Here is a 17,584-nt window from a genome sequence, read left to right as displayed (position 1 = left end):
GATCAGTTCAGATCTGTCTTAATAGAGGGTGAATAATTGTGGGGAGGGGGGTGTTGAAGCAAAGGAGGAATTGAGGGAAGGAAGCAGACAGGTTGCACAGAGAAAGAGTGCTCAGTAATGCTGCTGGCCCTGTGCACCCCCCCTTTGTCTTTTGCCGTGGACAACAGCCCTTCACAGGAGAGGAGACCCCCCCCCCAGGGTTTCAAAAGCCAGCCTAGGTCCCATAGGGGTCCATGGAGGGAGCTGTCAGTCTTTAGCCATCTGGAACCAGGCTGAAATGGGCTTTGCTTTTCCATTCTTCTCAAATGCCTCCTGCATGTGACAACCAGGCTTTCCAAAGCCTGATACTCCTTTATACAGTGGTGCCCCACAAGACGAACGCCTCGCAAGACGGAAAACCCGCTAGACGAAAGGGTTTTCCGTTTTGGAGGCGCTTCGCAAAACAAATTTCCCTATGGGCTTGCTTCGCAAGACGAAATGTCTTGCGAGTTTTTCTGACTTTTTCCCCTCCCCCCCTTTTTCTAAGCCGCTAAGCCTCTTATCAGCTGATCCGCTAAGCCGCTAAGCTGCTAAAAGCCGCTAAGCCGCTAATAGCGCTAATCCGCTAAGCTGTCAATGGGCTTGCTTCGCAAGACAAAAAAACCGCTAGACGAAGAGAATCGCGGAATGGATTCTTTTCGTCTTGCGGGGCACCACTGTACCTCCAGCCCCCTCTGCTGCCTCTTAGCAGCCCCAGGTAATCCCTTCAACCTGAACCATTGGTCTGATGTTGGTGTATAGAAGCCTGTGGGCATGCAGTGTGTGGGTTCCCAATCTGGCTAACCACTGTGGGGAAAGAGCAAGGGACAAGATGGTTCTTTGGGTATGATCACTGGGGCTTTTCTCTTAAAATGTCCATCATTCTCTTCATGGAAACTCCGAAATGGCACTTCCTTCCAAGATGCAGTCAGTGTTTTCTTCCTTGGTACCTGGACTCTTCAGTGTTGCAGGGCATCCTGGGACCCCCTGCCTCTCCTTGGCTTTGTAAACATATCACTTCCTGTGCTCTGTGGCAAGAAAGGGTCAAGAAAGGAAGAATGCCAAGTGAGATAATAGGTTATTGTCAGTATTACTACTGTTATTCATTAACTGTCCTCCTCCCTAAGGTCCCAGGGCAGGTTACAACATTCAAAAACAGCATCGAAAACAGTTTAAAACAATTTAGAATCACAGAACTAAGAGGGATCCTAAAGATACACATCTCAGGTGCCAAAGGCCAGGGTTTCGGCATTTCCCCAAGGCTGTATAGTGCAGGTCCCACAACTCAGGGGTTGCAACAGAGAAGGCCCTTTCCAGCCCCACACCCCCACCCTGCAACCCTGAGGGAGCTACCAAAAGGGCCCCCTCTGCTGATCTTAACATCTGGGTGGGCCTCTAGGGAAAATAGCACTCCACATGTTGTTTGTGCCATTGAGTCAGTTCTGGGGACAAGAAAGGTGGGCCTCCAAACACAGGAGGTGAGGTTGAGCTTTAAGCAGCCTGCTTCAAGAGGCAGCTGTTTCCTGGATTGGGGGGTGATTCAGTCACCACCCAGCCTTCCCTGCTTTGTATTCCTCTGGCTAACCACTGCTCTGTTTCCCTTGGTTGTCGTAGCTTTGTGCCAGAGTCCCCTTCCTCAGAAAGCAACATGGCTTCAGCCCGGAAACAGCCCCCCAGCAGCCGGTTCTCGTCCTTCTCCTCTCAAACAGATCCTGCCTCTGCAACCGACCAGCACAATTCCTCCAGGGACCACAGGAGCACCAGTCTGGACCGCTTCAGCACAGATGTAGAATCTGCAGATGGGGCTAAGGCCCCTGCGTTAGCAGGGGACGGCCCAGACTTCTCCTTCCTGGAGGTAAGTTCTTGAGGCATGTCCCTGAGGGACACATTGCAGGCAGTGTTGCAGGTCTGTGTTTGACAGCATGTGTGTTTGTTCTTCTCAAAGCAAACTCCTGTGCTGGACTCCAGTGTCTTGAAAACCCGCGTGCAGCTCAGCAAAAGGAGGCGCCAGCACCGAGCCCCAATTTCCCACTCGCTCAGAAGAAGCACCGAGGGAGACACTGAGCAGCGGCTCTCTGTGACAGAAGAGGCAGACAGCACGTGGTTGTTCAAGGGCTCCACAGGTAGCAGAGGGAAGGTGTCCTGTGCTATATAACCTGTCCCAAATCCCCAGAATCTGCCAAATAGTTCCATGAGTGATACAAGCTGCAGGATCCCAGCCAATTTGAACCTGGATTACTTGCCATCCTTGAGCACGTTGAAAGGGTGTTGGATAGCACAGAGCTGTGTGCCTGGTCGTTGTGCCCTTAGAATAGTGTCCAACGGATACATTGTCAGGTGCAGCTACATGCTCTCTAGCTTCCTATCTGGATGGTTCACTGTGAGGGAGAGGTGAGGTGGGAGACCTTAGCCAAAAGCACATGGAACTGGGCACTTCCCGCCTTTGTAGGCTGGAAGTACCCATCAGTGCGGGCTCCGAGACTTTCATCATCATCTTCATCCACTTGTTTCTATACTGTTTTCTGGCCAAGACCCACAAAACGGTGAACAAATTAATATGAGAGACAATACAATAAAGCTATAGTAAATACAAATGTGGACGTAAATCCATTTAGCAGCACACGGTGATTCATACTTCATACTTTCCCAAGCTGCATTTGTGCTCGGACCAAAACACAGCTGCCACCCACAACACAATGGCGCATGCAACAGGCTTCTCTCTGGAAGCAGCTGTAGCTGTGGGACTACAAGAAAGAAGATTCCACCTAAACATTAGGAAGAACTTCCTGACAGTAAGAGCTGTTCGACAGTGGAATTTGCTGCCAAGGAGTGTGGTGGAGTCTCCTTCTTTGGAGGTCTTTAAGCAGAGGCTTGACAACCATATGTCAGGAGTGCTCTGATGGTGTTTCCTGCTTGGCAGGGGGTTGGACTCGATGGCCCTTGTGGTCTCTTCCAACTCTATGATTCTATGATTCTATGACTCATTGGCTCAGCCTTCTGGCTCTTCAACAGGCTGCAGTTCTCCAGGTGCAAAGGCAGGAAAGAAGGGAGGTGGAGGCTAAACTTGATTTTCACCTCCCAGCCAGCAAGGATCTTATTACTGCTGCCCTGCTACCTCTCTAGTCACCTCTGTACCTGGAAGGGTCAGGAAAGGTTGTATAGACCCAGAATTCCCCCATGGTGCCTCTGGTTGCAAAGCGGGTGGTTGTTGGAGCAGCAGTGGGCCCTTGGCTAGTCTTGGGCCACAATGCCTGACCTTTCCACCACAGGGAGATTGGAGACAGAGGGACCTGGTCAGCAAAGTCACAGAGGCCTGGGCAGGAGCAAAGATGGCAGAGGGTGAAGTTGCATCCCCCGGCTGACCAAGCTGCTTTCTGGTGCTTCTGGCTTGGGAGAATTGATTGGAAAGTCATCCCAAGGACTGCTTTGAAAGGAGACAGAAGCTGCTGGTGGGAGGGGGCCAAGCAGTGGGTTTCTAGCCCTGTGTTTTGTGCCTTCCTTCCCTCCCTCCCTCCCAAAGGCTCATGAGTAATCCTCATTCTTAAGCAGAAAACTCAGCCAAGAAAGAAGACTCTGGTGAGGACGGAAACCCACAGCCAACAGAGAGGTCGCCCATCTCTCAGCTGCAGAGGCTCCCTGTCTTTCCAGGGATGGACCACTCAGCCCTCAAGGTGAATGTTGGTGCACCCCCCCCCCATATACACTTGTCCTTAGCATTGGGAACCTGTTGTGGAGTATATTTCAGAGACACTGTGGAGAGGTTGATTCTGCCTCAACCTACGCTGAGAAACACGTGGTACTAGCTCATGTAATTTGGTAGCACAAGAAGAGAAATGTCTTGGGGGCACTTTGGGTACCAATGGGAATACCTGGAGCCCATTCTGAGCCCCAAAGGCACCTGAGGGTGGGCTATGGAAATGGGGTACCTCACATGTTGCATGCAAGGAGGCAGTGGAACGGTGTGGGAGGAAGGGGCCAGTGACTGGAGACTGGGAACAGGATGCCCAGTAGACAGCTGGGAGGCCCATGCCCTGTGCTGTGAGCCTCCATTCAACGCTGCCTGAAGATTTAGGAAGCTGCCCCTTACCGTGTCAGAATGTTTGTATTATTGTATTATTGCTACAATTAATTTATTTATTGCCTTCCAAACCACCATCTCAAGGTGATTTACACGTCAGATAATTAAAAGCAGTTAGAAACACTAAAGTAACAAATACATTTGAAACAAGATTTTGTTGTTGTTTAGTCGTTTAGTCGTGTCCGACTCTTCGTGACCCCATGGACCAGAGAACGCCAGGCACTCCTGTCCTCCACTGCCCCCCGCAGCTTGGTCAGACTCATGCTGGTAACCTCGAAAACACTATCTAACCATCTCGTCCTCTGTCGCCCCCTTCTCCTTGTGCCCTCCATCTTTCCCAACATCAGGGTCTTCTCCAGGGAGTCTTCTCTTCTCATGAGGTGGCCAAAGTACTGGAGCCTCAGCTTCACAATCTGTCCTTCCAGTGAGCACTCAGGGCTGATTTCCTTCAGAATGGAGAAGTTTGATCTTCTTGCAGTCCATGGGACTCTCAAGAGTCTCCTCCAGCACCATAATTCAAAAGCATCAATTCTTCGGCGATCAGCCTTCTTTATGGTCCAGCTCTCACTTCCATACATCACTACTGGGAAAACCATAGCTTTAACTATACGGACCTTTGTTGGCAAGGTGATGTCTCTACTTCTCAAGATGCTGTCTAGGCCTGTCATTGCCCTTCTCCCAAGAAGCAGGCGTCTTTTAATTTCGTGGCTGCTGTCACCATCTGCAGTGATAATGGAGCCCAAGAAAGTAAAATCTCTCACTGCCTCCATTTCTTCCCCTTCTATTTGCCAGGAGGTGATGGGACCAGTAGCCATGATCTTCGTTTTTTTGATGTTGAGCTTCAGACCATATTTTGCACTCTCCTCTTTCACCCTCAATAAAAGGTTCTTTAATTCCTCCTCACTTTCTGCCATCAAGGTTGTGTCATCTGCATATCTGAGGTTGTTGATATTTCTTCCGGCAATCTTAATTCCGGCTAGGGATTCATCCAGCCCAGCCTTTCGCATGATGAATTCTGCATATAAGTTAAATAAGCAGGGAGACAAAATGCAGCCTTGTCGTACTCCTTTCCCAATTTTGAACCAGTCAGTTGTTCCATATCCAGTTCTAACTGTAGCTTCTTGTCCCACATAGAGATTTCTCAGGAGACAGATGAGGTGATCAGGCACTCCCATTTCTTTAAGAACTTGCCATAGTTTGCCATGGTCGACACAGTCAAAGGCTTTTGCATAGTCAATGAAGCAGAAGTAAATGTCTTTCTGGAACTCTCTAGCTTTCTCCATTATCCAGCTCATGTTTGCAATTTGGTCTCTAGTTCCTCTGCCTCTTCTAAATCCAGATGCACTTCTGGGAGTTCTCGGTCCACATACTGCTTGAGCCTTCCTTGTAGAATTTTAAGCATAACCTTGCTAGCATGAGAAATGAGTGCAATTGTGCGATAGTTGGAGCATTCTTTGGCACTGCCCTTCTTTGGGATTGGGATGTAGACTGATCTTCTCCAATCTTCTGGCCACTGCTGAGTTTTCCAAACTTGCTGGCATATTGAGTGTAGCACCTTAACAGCATCACTTTTAAAATTTTAAATAGTTCAGCTGGAATACCATCACTTCCACTGGCCTTGTTATTTGCAGTGCTTTCTAAGGCCCATTTGACTTCACTCTCCAGGATGTCTGGCTCAAGGTCAGCAACCACACTACCCGGGGTATATGAGACATCCGTTTCTTTCTGGTATAATTCCTCTGTGTATTCTTGCCACCTCTTCTTGATGTCTTCTGCTTCTGTTAGGTCCTTTCCACTTTTGTCCTTTATTATGGAAATCTTTGTACGAAATGTTCCTTTCATATCTCCAATTTTCTTGAACAGATCTCTGGTTCTTCCCATTCTATTGCTTTCCTCTATTTCTTTGCATTGCTTGTTTAAGAAGGTCTTCTTGTTTCTCCTTGCTATTCTTTGGAAATCTGCATTCAATTTCCTGTATGTTTCACGATCTCCCTTGCATTTTGCTTGCCTTCTCTCCCCCGCTATTTGTAAGGCCTCATTGGACAGCCACTTTGCTTTCTTGCATTTCCTTTTCATTGGGATGGTTTTCGTTGCTGCCTCCTGTATAATGTTACGAGCCTCCATCCATAGTTCTTCAGGCACTCTGTCCACCAAATCTAAATCCTTAAACCTGTTCCTCACTTCCACTGTGTATTCATAAGGGATTTGACTTAGATTGTATCTTACCGGCCCAGTGGTTTTTCCTACTTTCTTCAGTTTAAGCTTGAATTTTGCTATAAGAAGCTGATGATCTGAGCCACAGTCAGCTCCAGGTCTTGTTTTTGCTGACTGTATAGAGCTTCTCCATCTTTGGCTGCAGAGAATATAATCAATCTGATTTCGATGCTGTCCATCTGGTGATGTCCATGTGTAGAGTCGTCTCTTGTGTTGTTGGAAAAGCGTGTTTGTGATGACCAGCTTGTTCTCTTGACAGAACTCTACTAGCCTTTGCCCTGCTTCGTTTTGATCTCCAAGGCCAAACTTGCCAGTTGTTCCTTTTATCTCTTGACTCCCTACTTTAGCATTCCAATCCCCTATAATGAGAAGAACATCCTTCTTTGGTGTCACTTCTATAAGGTGTTGCAAGTCTTCATAGAATTGGTCAATTTCAGTTTCTTCAGCACCAGTAGTTGGTGCATAAACTTGGATTACTGTGATGTTAAAAGGTCTGCCTTGGATTCGTATCGAGATCATTCTATCATTTTTGAGATTGCATCCCAGTACAGCTTTTGCCACTCTTTTGTTGACTATGAGGGCCACTCCATTTCTTTTACGGGTTTCTTGCCCACAGTAGTAGATATGATGGTCATCCGAACTGAATTCACCCATTCCCGTCCATTTTAGTTCACTGATGCCCAGGATGTCAATATTTATTCTTGCCATCTCATTTTTGACCACCTCCAACTTACCCATGTTCATGGTTCTTACATTCCAGGTTCCTATGCAATATTTTTGTTTACAGCATTGGACTTTCCTTTCGCTTCCAGGCATATCCGCAACTGGGCGTCCTTTCGGCTTTGGCCCAGCCGCTTCATCAGCTCTGGATCTACTTGTACTTGCCCTCCGCTCTTCCCCAGTAGCATGTTGGACGCCTTCCGACCTGAGGGGCTCATCTTCCAGCGTCATAACTTTTATATGCCTGTTGTCTTTGTCCATGGAGTTTTCTTGGCAGGGATACTGGAGTGGCTTGCCGGTTCCTCCTCCAGGTGGATCACGTTTGGTCAAAACTCTCCACTATGACCTGTTCATCTTGGGTGCCCTACTCGGCATAGTTCATAGCTTCTCTGAGTTCTTCAAGCCCCTTCGCCACGGCAAGGCAGTGATCCATGAAGGGGGAAACAAGATTAAAGCCATACAAAATAGGCATTCATGGCAAAGTCCAAGGTTTATCTGGTTGGGAAAGCCTGTTGGAACAAAAATGTCTTCAGCTGTTTCCAGAAAGTGGACTCCTTCCGTCTCTCATCCGAGATGCTGTTCCACAGAACAGTTGCAGCTGCACTAAAAGCCCTGTCCTGAGTTCCTGTGGAGTAGGATTTTGGGAACTTGCCGGAGAGACTGTCCTGCAAACTGCAGAGATCTGCTGGGTGTTGTAAGTGTTAGGGCAGTCTGGTCTCAGCCTGGTCTCCCCTCAAAGGCCTCCTCAGGTCTTTTCCACGAGCTGCTCCTTGATTACTTGGTGACTGGATGCACTAGCCGGGTGCTCCGTCCCTGAAATCATGCCCCTCCCCATGATGCATAACCACCCTTGCCTGGTGATGGCCCTTGGCTAGACATTCCTTGGAGTGAGCTCACTGCTGATGGGTCCCTTTCTCACGCTGCCTTTTGTGAAACTTGTGATCCAACCATGACATTTAACAGAGGGTTCCCCTCTCGCCACCCTCCAGGCTCAACTCAGGAAAAGACATGAACCAGATGGAACAGGAGAAGTGCAGTTGTCCAAGTCACCAAAATTCCCGTTTCAGGCTGGAGTTCCTGCTGGCAGAGTTCTGCCTGTTGGCACGGAGAAAGAAGAGAGGTGAGGAGGCTTGTTGTCAGGGTGACATTCTGATAAATTCACCTTTAAGTTTTTCTGCAGATTTTACTGCTTTGCTACTTGTGAAAGCCCCACCTTCTAGCTTCCCAAAAGTCTTTTGGTTTCTGAGATTCCAGCAGGGGTTGCCCAAATACTTTAAATGCCTTTATAGTCATAAGGGCTGGTGACTTTAAAATTATGCATCTTGAAGTGGAATTCTACAGCTTATACAGTGGCACCTCAGTTTACGAACTTAATCCATTTAGAAAATTGCGTTCTTAAACCAAAGCCGTTCTTAGACTGGGGTGTGCTTTCCCTAATGAGACCTCCCGCCGCCGGTGCCCTCCCACCATTTGGCTTCCATTCATAGACCAAGGTAAAGTTTGCTAACCGGAACACTACTTTCAGTTTTGCGGAGTTCGTATTCCAAATAGTTCATAAACAGGGCTGTTCTTGAACCAAGGTACCACTGTACTACATTCAAGACTACATACAGACCCTATTCTCATCCCCAGTTTTGAGACTGTATTTACATAAATACCAGCACTTTGCTGAGTTTTTGCACTTTAAACATTTTTTAAATGAGAAGTGTGCTTTCAAAAGGCATGAAAAGCCTCTTGGGGAAACTTGGGGAACTCATGCAGTTTCTTTGTTTTTTGATTGCCCTGTTTCCAGCCCCAGATAAGCTACTATTTTCAATGTCCGTATTTTAAGTTTTTTCTTCTTGTTCTGTGAGTGAAGCCAATAAGGAATCACCCAGCAGAACTGTATCATCCTGTTCGCTGCACCTTCTATCAGATTTGGTCATCTGGCAGCATCTCAAAAGGCAAACAAAGGCTTCACTCATGGTGTCAGTGGGAGGAAGCGCAAAGCAGTTGCTGAGGAAAGTGGGCCGACACCACCTTGTCTTTCTGGGTTCAGGCAACCATAATCACCAGCCAGGGCTGTATTGGCAAGACTTCCAAACTTTTGCCCCAGCCAAGCTCAGCTTGATCAGCTGTGAGGGAGCAATGGCTGCACATCCCGCCATGCAGTGCAGAGGGAAAAGATCCTCCTTTAGATGCATTAGTAGGATTGAATCCAAAGGTGCTGTTGAAACTTTGGGCAACCAGGATGTGTTCCCCGCCTTCTCACCTGTGCGCAAAGAGGACCAAACAAGGGCTAAGGGAAGATGGGCTTGCAAGTAGCAGGCACCCTCCTTATTTCAGCTCCCCAGTAATGAATTTCTCATGGAAGGACCTCGAATGGGATGTGCTTTTGTTTGTAAAGGGGGGACCCAGGCCTGTTTCCTGCATTCCAGGTCGGAGGAGCTGTCTCCACATTGGCTGAAGGAGCTGAAGTCCAAGAAGAGGCAGAGCCAATACGAGAACCAAGTGTGACGACCGAGGTCTGGAGGTGGTGGCAGTGGCGGTGATGGGGTTAGCTGCCTGTTGAGTGGAAGAGGGTCTGCAGAGCAAATGAGCGTGGCCCAATGCAGGGGGGAAAGGGCAGGGTGACATGGGGCCATCAGCCATAATGTCTCATTGAGGAGCTCTGGATTCCAGATGCTGGGGTGGCGAGCATTTTTAGAAACTTTTTGTTTTTTTGAAATCATTTTTAGTTGGTTTTACAAATACAGTGGTACCTCGGGATGCGAACAGGATCCGTTCCAGAGCCACATTCGCATCCTGAAGCGAATGTAACAAGCGACAGCACGTGGGCGGGTTGCGGTTTGCTGCTTCTGTGCATGAGCATGACGTCATTTTGAGCATTTGCGCATGCACGAGCGGCGAAACCTGGAAGTAACGCGCTCTGCTACTTCCAGGTTGCCGCGGAGCGCAACTCGAACATGCTCAATGCGAAGCACATTCAACCCGAGGTATGACTATACAAAGTTATAAAAAGTATCCAAATATATATCCATATATAGAGATTTCTCCAAATCTGAGGACTTTCCCCGATCCACTCCATGGGGTCCCATTTTAAACATTTAATCAGTGATGGCCAAACTTGGCCCTCCATCTGTTTTGGGACTACCAATTCCCAATATCCCTGACCACTGGTCCTGTTAGCTAGGGATGATGGGAGTTGTAGTCCCAAAACAGATGGAAGGCCAATTTTGGCCATCACTGCATTTATTACTACATATTCTTCGCTACTGCAACTTTTATATCAATCCATATTATACATGGTAATTGTTACACTACAAATGAAATCAAAGTCCTGCTAATGTTTCCATCTGCTTACAGTGGTTTCCTAAATAACTTATAAATTTTTCCCATTCTTTTATAAAGTTTTTGTCCTCTTGGTTTCTGAGTTTTCCAGTCAGTTTTGCCATCTCGGCATGGTCCATCAGTTTGGTTTGCCACTCCTCTCTGGTAGGGACTTTGTGTTCTTTCCATTTCTGGGCGAGTAACATCTGGGCAGCTGTTGTTCCATACATGAAAAGTCTTTTCTGTTCCTTTGGAATGTTGTGTCAGGGAAGAGTTAGAAGTTTCCAGTTTCTCAGAGGGAGAAAGCATTCCCCATGGGGGGAAGGAGAGCAGTGAATCTAATTGAAGAGAGCAAGAGGAACAACAGGGAGGGACCGGCTGTTCCCAGGAAAGGCCAGGGTTGAGTTCTAGCTCAGATTGGGAGGAGGGGAGATACAGGCCAGCTCTAGCCAGGAGGGTAGAAAAAAGAGCAGGAAAGCGAAGGGAAGGGCGCCTTCGCCATTTTGAGAGTGGCTGGTCACGGACGGAGAAGCAGAGCTCAGAAGGTATCTGAAAGAAGTGACTCTGAGGAATAATAGTTAAGAACCGTTTATAAGATTGTTTTGTTAATACGCAATAAAAACTTTTATAAAAGAACAAGAAGCGTTTGTGTGGTGATCTGAAGAGGACAACGACCAGGCCTGACAGAATACCTTCTGCTCTGCGCCTCTTCACTATAAGTAAAGAAGGAGAAGCCAAAATGGAGGGAGCTGTGGCGCCAGTTGGGCAAGGAGAAACCCCAGCGCTCCAGCTAACGTTACAGGACTTATGGCAACAGAACTTACAGTTGAAAAGTCAAGTCGACATACTATCAGCAACACTGGGAGAACATAGAACCATGCTGCAAGCGACGTGTGGAGATAGAGGGAGTAAAACATTTACTGTACGTCCACGTAGCTTCAAGGGAGAAAGCTCTGAATACATGGCTTTCAAGACAGAAATTTCTTACATAATTGAGATAAAGGATAAAGAATTTCAATCTGAGCAAGAGAAGGTTGCTTATGTGATTAATTTCTTGGAAGGGAAGGCTAAGGACTGTGTTATACCCCTAATATCTTGAAGGGATGCCGCCCTAGGAAATCTACAATTTTTTCTGCAGTATCTAGACACGATTTTCTTAGACCCTGCGCATGAAATAACCACAGCTAGGCAGCTGTTGAGAATGAGACAAGGAAAAGACACTGTGGGAGTTTATTGGTCCAACTTTAGTTTGCTGGTGCAGAAATTAAAATGGGATCTGAATTCCCCAAAAGTTGCAGCCCTTTTTAGGGAAGGACTGAATAATGAGATTTTAGACCAATTGGCCCAAATGCCAGAACCTAGTTCCTTGGACTCTCTGGTCCGAACGTGCCTGCAATTGAACCTACGCGTGGAACGCAGGGCTAGTGAAAAGAAGGAACAATGGTGACCACAGTGGCGGAAAAACAATATTATCGAAAGTACAGAAAGCAGAATGGGCAACGTGCCAAGATGAGAGCGGCCAGAGCCCATGGAATTAGGAGCAGCCAGACCCCTCCCAGTTACTACCTCTTCCATGGTAAGAGGAAATGCAGGGAGAGGAAGAGACGAGACGTTGCTTTGTCTGTGGAAAACCAGGGCATCTGGCACGACAATGTTGCAATCGTAAAGGATTGTCTCTATCTGGAGCAGACATGGGAGAAGACAATTGCCTGAAGGAACTGCATCAGGGAAATGAAGGTCCCCAGCTGGAAATGGGAACTTGCAGCCGGGTGGAGGAGCGATAGAAAGCTCTCACACGGAACCACCTATTCCAGGACTAACGGTGAAGGTGCAACTACAACTACCCAATGGACACAGGGTCCAGGTAGAGGCGCTGTTAGACTCAGGAGCGTCAGCAGATTTCATAGACCAGAAATTGGTACAGGAACACAAAATCACTTTGTTACCTTTGAATTTCCCACTGCGAGTGAAAACAATCGACGGCAGACCACTACTTTCAGGAGAAGTGACTTACGAGACTCCACCAATGAGAATGGGTATGGGTAATCACTCAGAGACCAGGGCATTTCATGTGACCAAACTAGCTGGGCACCCGATGGTGCTGGGCATGAGTTGGCTCAATTGTCATAATCCAGTGATTGCCTGGCATCAAAGGTCTTTGGTTTTTGGTTCGATATATTGTATGACACATTGTTTGGGGCAAAAGGGAAAAATCTTGGTGGAAGTAATGGGAACAGAGGTAGCAGGGAAGTTGATGGGGAATGAAAGTGAGATTCCATCACAATATATTGCTTATCGGTATGTTTTTTGTGAAAAAGAAGCGGATAAACTTCCACCACATAGGCCCTATGATTGCAAGATAGATCTAGTCCCTGGGGCACAGTTGCCACCAAGCAAGATATATGCCATGTCAGAAGTAGAATCTGCAGCATTGAGGGAGTTCCTGCAAAAGAATTTGCAGAGAGGTTTTATTAGAGAATCTATGGCCTCTGGGGGTGCTCCCGTCTTTTTTGTCAAAAAGAAAGGGGAGGAAGGGGCACCAAGATTAGTATGTGACTTCAGAATCCTTAACAGCCAAATGAAGCCTCGCGTGTGCCCACTGCCACGTATAGATGACCTCTTAGAGAGAGTAAGGTCAGCCAAAGTCTTTACCAAGCTTGATCTACGAGGAGCATATAATCTGATAAGGGTCAGAGAAGGGGATGAGTGGAAAACCAGTTTTTGTACTAAGTATGGTGCATTTGAATTCTTGGTAATGCCTTTTGGCTTGCAAAATGGCTCAGGGGTATTTCAAACCTTCATCAATCACGTCTTAGCAGGTATACTGGATCAGTTCTGTGTCTCCTATTTAGATGACCTCTTAATATATAGTGAAAGTATGGAGGAACATGTAAAACATGTCACACAGGTGTTAGAGAGATTGAGGACCAACAGGTTATATGTGAAGTTAGAAAAGTGTAAGTTCCACACACAAAAGGTGGAGTTCCTGGGATATTGCATTTCCCACGAAGGGGTACACATGGACCCCAGTAAAGTTCAGGCAGTGGTGGAATGGGAGGCACCTAAAACTAAGAAAGATCTACAGAGGTTTTTAGGATTTGCTAATTTCTATCGTAAATTCATAGGTAATTACTCCAAAATCACAACGCCACTGACTGATTGTCTAAGAGGCAAGGGGCCATTCAGATGGTCTGAGGAAGCACAGAAGGCCTTTGATAAATTAAAGGTGGTGTTTGCTTCAGAAAAATATCCCAGTAAACGTATAAAGGTAGAAACTGACGCCTCTGATAGGGCTATTGGGGCCATTCTGCTGCAACAGGACAAGGGAGGGGACTGGAATCATAGAATCATAGAGTTGGAAGAGACCACAAGGGCCATCGAGTCCAACCCCCTGCCAAGCAGGAAACACCATCAGAGCACTCCTGACATATGGTTGTCAAGCCTCTGCTTAAAGACCTCCAAAGAAGGAGACTCCACCACACGCCTTGGCAGCAAATTCCACTGTCGAACAGCTCTTACTGTCAGGAAGTTCTTCCTAATGTTTAGGTGGAATCTTCTTTCTTGTAGTTTGGATCAATTGCTCCGTGTCCACTTCTCTGGAGCAGCAGAAAACAACCTTTCTCCCTCCTCTATGTGACATCCTTTTATATATTTGAACATGGCTATCATATCACCCCTTAACCTCCTCTTCTCCAGGCTAAACATGCCCAGCTCCCTTAGCCGTTCCTCATAAGGCATTGTTTCCAGGCCTTTGATCATTTTGGTTGCCCTCCTTTGGACACGTTCTTGAACTGTGGTGCCCAGAACTAGACACAGTACTCCAGGTGAGGTCTGAGCAGAGCAGAATACAGTGGCACTATTACTTCCCTTGATCTAGATGCTATATTCCTATTGATGCAGCCCAGAATTGCATTGGCTTTTTTAGCTGCCGCGTCACACTGTTGGCTCATGTAAAGTTTGTGGTCAACCAAGACTCCTAGATCCTTTTCACATGTACTGCTCTCAAGCCAGGTGTCACCCATCTTGTATTTATGCCTCTCATTTTTTTTGCCCAAGTGCAATACTTTATATTTCTCCCTGTTAAAATTCATCTTGTTTGTTTTGGCCCAGTTCTCTGTGCATACAATACACCCTGTGCATTCTACTCTAGAAAATTAAATCAATCAGAACAAAACTACACCATATTTGATAAGGAACTTTTAGCTGTGCATGCTGCCTTTAAAGTGTGGAGACGTTTTTTGGAAGGGGCGTCACATCAGGTGGTGGTACAAACAGATCATAAGAATTTAGAGTATTGGAGAACTGCTAGACAGCTAAACCAAAGGCAAATTAGGTGGGCGGAGTTTTTTGCTGGGTTTAATTTTAGGATTGAGTACCTACCTTAATGCAGTTACTAGATGCGGAGCTAAGCCTCACGTCGGCGAGACACCCGCAAACCAATGGGGAAGCTGAAAGAACGAATGCAACACTACAACAATATCTGAGGTGTTATGCTGGTTATCAGCAGAGAGGGTGGTTAGAGAAATTGAGTCTAGCAGAGTTTGCGTATAATAATGCAATGCATGTGTCTACGGGCAGAGCCCCATTTGTGGCAAACTATGGCTTGCACCCAAGGGCATTCCCAGGTCAAGAGGAGCAGTTAGCAGTACTAGCAGCAGAACAAATGATAGAGGAGTTGAGGTGCATTCATGAGATACTGAAAAAGAGAGGATTTGGAAGAAGCTAAAGAGGCTTACAAGAGAGCTGCAGACACGTACCAGCGAGTTGGGGAAGAAATCCAAGTAGGGAGCTGGGCATGGCTATCTAGCAAGGGACTACCAATACGAGGGAGGTGTAAAAAGCTAGAACCAAGGAGATTGGGACCTTTCCAAGTAAAGGCTCAAATTAACCCAGTGGCTTTCAAGCTTCATTTGCCTGAAAATATGAGAATACACCGTGTATTTCATAGATCTTTATTGTCAGTGTTTGTACCAGCGCATAAGTATCAAATTTCAAGGGAACCTCCTCCTTTTCCCACCATGATGGGGGAAGAGGAGACCGAAGTGGAAGAGATATTAAACTCGAGAATAAGTAGGAGGAAATTACAGTATTTGGTTGCATGGAAAGGGTTAGATGAGTCTGAGAACTCATGGGAACCAGCAGAAAAAATTAACGTTCCAGAATTGCAGAGAGAATTTCATAGAAAATATCCCCACAAGCCAAAACCCCATAACTGGCATCTTCAAGAAATTTTTGAAGAGACAGATAGTGAGGAAAAGGAGTTCATAGGGTTCGGTCCTTCAGAAACAGAGGAGAGCGAGGAGGAGGAAGGGGGACTTAGGGGAGGGGGTGATGTCAGGGAAGAGTTAGAAGTTTCCAGTTTCTCAGAGGGAGAAAGCATTCCCCAAGGGGGGAAGTAGAGCAGTGAATCTAATTGAAGAGAGCAAGAGGAACAACAGGGAGGGACCGGCTGTTCCCAGGAAAGGCAAGGGTTCAGTTCTAGCTCAGATTGGGAGGAGGGGAGATACAGGCCAGCTCTAGCCAGGAGGTGAGAAAAAAGAGCAGGAAAGCGAAGGGAAGGGCGCCTTCGCCATTTTGAGAGTGGCTGGTCACGGAGAAGCAGAGCTCAGAAGGTATCTGAAAGAAGTGACTCGGAGGAATAATAGTTAAGAACCGTTTATAAGATTGTTTTGTTAATACGCAATAAAAAGTTTTATAAAAGAACAAGAAGCGTTTGTGTGGTGATCTGAAGAGGACAACGACCAGCCCTGACATGTTGATACCTGTAATTCCTAATAGAAAAGCTTCTGGTTTCTTAAGAAAGGTTATTTTAAGCATTTTTTTCATTTCATTATATATCATCTCCCAGAAAGCTTTTATTACCTTACAGTTCCACCACATATGGTAAAAGGTACCTTCTTTTTCTTTACATGTCCACAAGGTATTTGTACTTGTCCTATACATTTTTGTCAGCTTAGTAGGTGTCAGATATCACTGGTACATCATTTTCATATAGTTTTCTTTCAGTGCACTGTAAATTTCAAGTCTGTTTTCCATAACCTTTCCCAATCTGCCATTTGGATATTATGTCCCAAATCCTTTGCCCAGTGTATCATTACTGACTTGTTCATGTTTGTATGCCACTCTAAAAGCAAACTAGACATTTTGGACAATAATTTAACATTATTTTCTAACAACTCTTTTTGAAATCTTGATATTTCACAACTAAAACTTTTCTTTTTATCTGTCTTAGAGATATAATCTAATTGGTGATACTGTAACCAATCCGTTAATAAATCTCTTATCGCCTCCTAGTCGGCCAATTTTTTCAGAGATATTGTTTCTAAAGCCACCAAGATGTTTTTTGTTCTAATAAGTTTTTATATTTTCCCCTTATCATAAAAAAATTTTTCTTATTAAGTGGTTCTGAAAACCTTTATGCACCTTTGCTTTTTCATAACATAAGTATTAGTGCCATCCAAATCTATTATCGTGTCCTTCTAGATTTAAAATATCTGCAATTTATTTCATGGAACGCTGGGGACAGTGGATTGGGTATTTCCTCTCGCATGACCTCAGGCAGGAGCAAAGACTTGTGGGAGGCAGGCACTTCCTCCTCAGTCTTTTTTCTCCTGCCGGACTCAGCAGTCTGTTTTGCCTGGCTTTCCTTCTTCAGATAAGTTTTTCAATTTTGATCTCATTTTATTATTGCTTTATTTTATCTAGTCCTGCTTAGTTTTAGCAACTTACCCCGTCTTTGAGTCTTGCATACACACACAAACTCTCCCAAAAATATTTCATCCCTCCCCACCCTGGTTGTTTCCCTTAGCAACCTTAGTTCTTCTTGTTTTTAGTTTATTTCGTATACTTTCTTGCAGAGCATCCTTGTATAATGTTCTCCTTCACGGTCACTGAATATGCTCCGTTTTGCCACATTTATCAGATTTAAAGATGGGGGGGTGGGATCCTACCCAAGTCTTTTTGCAATTGCAGCTCAATTTTAGTGGCTGCTGGCTCCAAATTACCACCTCATTTCTTTGGTGATTTCTACAGCCTTTAGCCATTATTTTCTGTATCATTTCAGGCTTCATTAAGGCTTCATATTGACTACTCTCCTAGTTCGTGTTATGGCAGAAGGAGTTGGGGTTATTATTCCTCAGCAATATATTCTCCTCCCAGTTCGCAGTCATGGCAACAGAGTGAGCAGGCACTGATAGACTGCTTCTGAACCTCCTAGTTAAGGAGTGATTCAATTGTTTATTATTA

General features: G+C 46.0%; 1 protein-coding gene across 8 annotated transcripts in view; it reads left to right on the top strand.

The window, feature by feature from the left end:
* Nucleotides 1–17,584, top strand: part of KIAA1671 — a 125,690-nt gene that overhangs the window by 97,760 nt on the left and 10,346 nt on the right. For 5 of the 8 annotated variants that reach the window (XR_013832405.1, XM_079949194.1, XM_079949195.1 and 2 more), the window contains 5 exons: nt 1,633–1,873; nt 1,964–2,141; nt 3,565–3,689; nt 8,020–8,150; nt 9,448–9,565. Coding sequence is in view for 6 of the 8 variants with exons in the window: in XM_079949194.1 (XP_079805320.1) it covers nt 1,633–1,873; nt 1,964–2,141; nt 3,565–3,689; nt 8,020–8,150; nt 9,448–9,526 (754 nt within the window). In the remaining 2 variants the exon portion in view is untranslated. The remainder of the gene's footprint in view (nt 1–1,632; nt 1,874–1,963; nt 2,142–3,564; nt 3,690–8,019; nt 8,151–9,447; nt 9,566–17,584) is intronic. The other 3 variants (XR_013832404.1, XM_079949196.1, XM_079949197.1) reach the window with 2 other exon arrangements.

This window comes from Podarcis cretensis, assembly GCF_951804945.1.
Source record: "Podarcis cretensis genome assembly, chromosome: 13".
Taxonomy (NCBI): domain Eukaryota; kingdom Metazoa; phylum Chordata; class Lepidosauria; order Squamata; family Lacertidae; genus Podarcis; species Podarcis cretensis.
Note: the sequence above shows the minus strand (reverse complement) of the source record. Positions and strands in the feature narration are given on the sequence as shown.